The 6,000-nt window shown below is 36.0% G+C and overlaps 1 protein-coding gene across 1 annotated transcript; it reads right to left on the bottom strand.

Moving 5' to 3' along the window:
• Window positions 1–4,856: 4,856 nt before the first annotated feature.
• LOC116900477 (olfactory receptor 4C12) lies at window positions 4,857–5,783 on the bottom strand. The gene has a single exon (XM_032902213.1). The coding sequence runs from the start codon at window positions 5,781–5,783 to the stop codon at window positions 4,857–4,859; it is 927 nt and encodes a 308-aa protein (XP_032758104.1).
• Between the last annotated feature and the right edge of the window lie 217 nt (window positions 5,784–6,000).

Below are 6,000 nucleotides of genomic sequence, written 5' to 3' on the forward strand. Positions count from 1 at the left end.
TGTAGTCTCCTTTAATCGTTTATTGCTCTAGCTAAAATTTCAAGAACTATATTGAATAAATATGGAAAGAATAAACAACTTTGTCTTTTTCCTGATTTTAGTGAAGTTGCTTTCAGTTTAATTTGTTGCTGGCCATTGGCTTGCTATAGATTGCCTCTATTATGTTTAGATATGTCCTTTATATCACTAATATCTCCACTACTTTTATCAAGAAGGGGTATTTAATTTTGTCAAAGGCCTTTTCTGCATTTAATAGGATAATCTTGTGCATTGTTTTTCTTTCGGTTTATTTACATGGTGAATTACGTTGACTGGTTTCCACATGTCAAATCATCCCAGCATATATGGGATGAAAACACTTGACCAAGGTGGATGATCTTTTTGATGCATTCTTAACTCTGTTTGTAAGCATTTTGAGTATTTTTCCTTTTATATTCATAAGAAAAGTAGTTTGTAACTCTCTTTCTTTGTTGAATCTTTATGTGGTTTAGGTATCAGGGTAATTGTGGCCTCAGAAAATGAACCTGGCAATGTTTCTTCTGTTTCTTGAAAATGTATCTTTTATTCACCTGATATAATTGTCATCTTAGAGACTTACTGATGAATAAACTAACCCTTTCTTATTCTTTTTTAACTCTGGATGGCTGTTTCAACTCAGTTATTCTGGCTCAAACCCTTCTCCTGATTCAGCTGACTGATTCAATCTGGATTCTCTCAGCTTCTCACTGAATTGCTCTAGCAATTTGTCTAATCTTTGACTCCTTCTCATTTTCTGACTGAAACCTGCTTTCACCTAAACTGACTGAACTCAACTTAACTGACTGAGTAAATTGAACTCAACAAACAAGCTTACTAACAAGCTCAAATCCATTTCACTGCACTCACTGGACTGACTCCCAACTTGAATGACTGAACTAATTGGCTCCTGAGAGTATTTGATCTCTGTCTCATTCTGTCAGATCTTTCTCTGATACATCACTTTACCCCTCCTCCTCAATTCGATGTCATTGCTTGGTATTAAAGATGTGTTCTAAAGGATTCAAGTCAGAGGGATTAAAGGTGTATACTTAGGGCATGTCTGCATTCCAGCCAGATCACAGACCTAGGTCTTTGGGTGTGATCAAACAAGCCATGTTGCTGTATTAAAACTCTTCTACAGTTTCTATTTTGTGGACTAATTTGAGGAATACTGGTATTAACTCTTCTTTGAAAGACTAGTATAGTTATGCACTAAAACCGTTTGACTTAACTTTGGTTTGAATTCTATTTTAGATATTAAAATGGATGCAACAGCTTGCTTTTTAAATCCATTTGCTTGGAATATCTGTTTATCTTTGATGTTTAGATATGTTTCTTTTATGCAACAAAATCATGGGTTCATTTTTTGTTTGTTTGTTTTTGTTTTTTCCATTCTGTTAATCTGCATCTTTTTAATGGAGAATTAAGGCCATTGGTATGGAGAGGTATCAGTGATCTGTGATTTTCTTTCCTGTTATGGTGATGGTGGTAGTGGTGGTGATGCTGGTGTATGCATGTACATGTGCATGTGTGTTTCTTCTTTTGGTTTTGATGATGTGAGATTGCTTATTTCCTGTGTTTTCATGAGTATAATTAACTTCCTTACATTTGTATTTTACCTTTCAGCACTTTCTGGTACTAGATTTAGCTATTTAAATATGTAATTTGTACATATTTAAATTTGACTTTATCATGCAATATTTGTTCTCTATTTATTTTGATTGAAAGTTTTACTTGTCAATAATATCACAATAAAACTAAAATTATAAATAATTCACACAGCCCCTTCCACCTGGTCCTTTCTGCTGGGACAGACTGCTAGCTTGTCTACTCCCTGGAAAAGGTATATCCTGAGTCATATCAGAGGATCCACTGCATTCAGCATGTGGTAAAAATCCCCCCACCCCAGGAAGTCCCACAGCTGCTGCTGGGAGCCCAGTGGACTTGGGGACCCACCATCCTCCCAAGCCTGCCACCAACCAAATACCAATCCCCTTCTGCCTGGTCCTTTCGGCTGGGACAGACTGCTAGCTGTTCTGCTCCCTGGAAGAGGCTATATCCTGAAGCATACCAGAGGATCCACTGCCCTCAGAGTATTTGATGGGTGGGCAGGGAGAAGGTATAGGATGTGGAACAGTCAGAGAGTAGACTGGGAGGGGAATAAAATCTGGAGTGTAAAAATAAACAAATAAATAAAAAATAATTCACACAGCATTATTTTATAAAACACATATAGATTTTTATTTTTAAGATAGCAATAAGTATGATTGTTATCTTCAGAAATCCAAATTGTTCATTAAAACACAAATTTAACATAAGTTGGTTTATCTCTGACTACTTGCGGTAGTGTTTAGCATGAAATCAAAGTACAAAAACATGCTAGATGATCAGGAGATGGAGGGACAGAGGGTTACAGAGTCTCAACTCTGGCTTCAAAAAGGAACAAAGAGTGAGCTATTCTTAAACCATTATGTATCATTTTCTGTGGAAATTGAAGTAGTTATCCTGCAATACAAGGAATAGAATCCAATGGAATAAAAGGCAAACCAACTAACACAAGGAAGTGCAGAGTATATGGATCTCATTATTGCCTGAGGGACCATCCAATAAAGAACCATAACAAGCACAAGACCTGCATAGGTTTAAAGCATAGAAATATCTCAGCATTGAGAAGGGAAAGTAAACAAAAATTACTACTCCTAAACAAGACGTTATTTGCAATTAGTATCTGCTGCGAAAGAGAAAACTAATTTGCTCCAATAGAGTGTCACTGGGTATATCAACCATATTCCGAGGTAGGCCTCATGCCCAAGAGTAGCTGGCCAACACAAAACAGGCTCCATATTCTATTTTATTTGTTTGTTTTTTATATGTTTGCTATGCCTTTTGATTTTGTTTGGTAATTTGGTTTGTCTTATTCTTTTGTTTGCTTGTTTGTTTTGATTTTTATTTTTGTTTTTCTGAGAAAAAGAATATATAGTTAGATAAGTAAGGAGATGGGAAGAATCTGGAAGGAGTTAGGAGAAAGAAAGAATATGATTAAAGTATATTATATGAAAAAACATAAGATGTTCAGATTCAAAAACTGAACTCTTTTTTTCTATCCAAACAGACCATCTGTATTAATTTACTCAAAACCTGAGGATAAGTTGAATGCACTATATAGTTGCTGCCAGCATCTCTCCAGGCTGCATTTTCTACCCATCATTCTTAGTGTTAAGAATTTGTCTTGTTGGTTTACATGTATATATCGTACTTCAGAAAGATTGAATTTTCATTCACCTGTAATTGTAATTCTAGTTGTAACCTTCCCTAACTGTTATCTGTATCTTGTTTATACTCTTGCCTTCTTAGTATGGTGGTGTCCCATCTTCTTGTGCCAGTGTTTTACTCCTACTTACTCATCCATGATTTTTATAAAGGAACAGAGATTAAACCTTCACACTTGCCTTGGGAAGGTATACAGTGTTATATTTACATATCTTCTACAAACCACCTCTAAACAATGATTTACCATCTATCCACTCATTTTCAATAGAGGATTAAAAATTATCAGGCCATACCTAATCAAAAACTTATGAGATATCTCTTCTCAGTCTCAGTGTGTTACTGCTTACATTTAATTCTGTATGTAGTTACTAACAATGTATGTGTTTGTGCAAGAGAAAATGTCTACTAAAACTAATTTCATTGAGTTGTATTGTTATCTTCGTGGACAGGTTCACACTAAATTACCTTGTTACCTTTGTAGGAAGATTTCAGAAAATCACACTAGGACCCATTAGTTTCCAAAGTCTGCCTGTCTGCTCTGTGATGAGAATGTTGTGAAGTATCATTTCCCTGAAACCTAGGCTCTCAATTCAAGACAAACTTCCTTGTTCACCAGTCTCAACACACACACACACACACACACACACACACACACACACACCCATAACACACACACACACACACAAACACACACACACAACCATCACCACCACCACCATCCATCCATCCATCCATCCATCCATCCATCAGCACCACTATCATCATCTTAGTGGACGGTTTGAAGTTTGTTAACTTTATCAAAGGAATTTATTAAGTACCAACTTCTACCCAGGCCTTAGAAAGCACATTGAATTTCATTAGTAATAGACAACAACTATGCCTTTCCCATTTATTAGAACCACAGTGTTCACAGATGAACCTACTTTAAAAATATGTACTTTTCTTAGAAATTTGTCATATAATATGAGTGTTTTACCTCTCTATTATTAATAACCTAATAAAAGTATTCACTGTGCTTAAACTTTATCTGTTCTAGTCAGGGATAATTTTTGGTCTATTTTCTGATTGGATTTCAACTAACAAAATATGAAAACAATGGAAGGCTTATAGTTATAAAATGAAGAATAAAACATTTTTGCTATACAACCAATATTTAATAGAAAATAAAATTCATAAAACAAAGAATTAATGTGGATCCCAGACTCTAAAGTGAAGAGATAGCATAAAAATGTATTTTCATTAATCAATAATAATCAGTATCTCAATATCACATAAAATGATTACTATTAAACCAATATTCTAGATTCATGCTTTTTTACATCCTAGAGGTGCTTTAGATTTCCAATCACTTTACAGTATTTGCTGATTCAGAATCAGTTATTTCTGATGACATACATATGAGACAGGAGAACATAGATATGGATGGTAGCCCAGTTTTAAATTTCTGCTGTAATTGCTATATCCAAGTAACATCTGACGTTTCATTAGAGTTGATACCCTCATCTCTAGACTAAAAAATGACAGCTAAGATTCCATGTTTGTCCCGTGTGAAAAGTTCAGTGGCATGTTTAATTATTATCGGTCACTTTTTTTCTCCAGAGCTTCTTTATTGCATTTTTAACCTCAACATTCCTAAGAGTGTAGATTAAAGGATTCATCATAGGAACCACCATAGTATAAAAGACAGCAACACCTTTATCAAGTGGCAGAGTGGTCACTGGGCGTAGATACACAAATATGCAAGGAATAAAGAATAAAACTACCACTGTGATGTGAGACACACAGGTGGAGAGGGCTTTGCGCCTGCCCTCTAAGCTATAGTTCTTCAGAGAGCGCAAGATGATCACATAGGATCCCATCAAGAGCAGGAAGTTAAATAGGCAGATGAACCCACTGTTGGCAGCAACAAAGAGACCAAGGGTGTGTGTGTCCATGCAGACAAGTTCCAACAAGGGGTACAAATCACACATAAAATGGTCTATGATGTTGGGGCCACAGAAGGGCAGCCACACTGTAAAGAGGATCTGAATAGTTGCATGGAGAAATCCTCCGGTCCAGGCCACGCCCACCAGGAGAATGCATAGCTTGTGGTTCATGATGGTCATATAGTGCAGAGGTTTGCAGATGGCCACATAGCGGTCATAGGCCATCACTGTCAACAGAATGATCTCAGTAGCACCAAAAATGTGCTCTGCATAGACTTGAGCCATGCATCCATTAAAGGAGATGACTTTGTTCTCCTGAAGGGAGTCCACAATCAGCTTTGGAGCTGAAGAAGAAGTATAAATTGTATCTATCAAGGAGAGGTGACTCAGGAAGAAATACATTGGGGAACTCAGAGCCTGACTGTTGATGACAGTGACCACAATGAGCAGGTTGCCAGAAATTGTTATCATGTACAGAATCAAAAATGTCACAAACACTACTTTCTGCATTTGGGGGTTCTGTGTAAGACCTATCAAGATGAACTCAGTCACATTCCTTCTATTCTCCATCTGTGTGGTATGGATATATTTTAATTCAAATAAAAAATATTTAATCTTCAGGGAAAAAGAAAAGAGAAAAATCATAAAATGATTAAATAGTCTCAAATTCTAATCTTATGAGTTCTACCAAGGCACAGATGAGATCTAGTCTTCCCAAAACTACATATAAATAAGTTAAATGTTTTCTTAGGTGACTTTCCTAGTCTTGTTTTTTTAATTGAAAAGG

Source organism: Rattus rattus, chromosome 5 (assembly GCF_011064425.1).
Source record: "Rattus rattus isolate New Zealand chromosome 5, Rrattus_CSIRO_v1, whole genome shotgun sequence".
Lineage (NCBI taxonomy): Eukaryota > Metazoa > Chordata > Mammalia > Rodentia > Muridae > Rattus > Rattus rattus.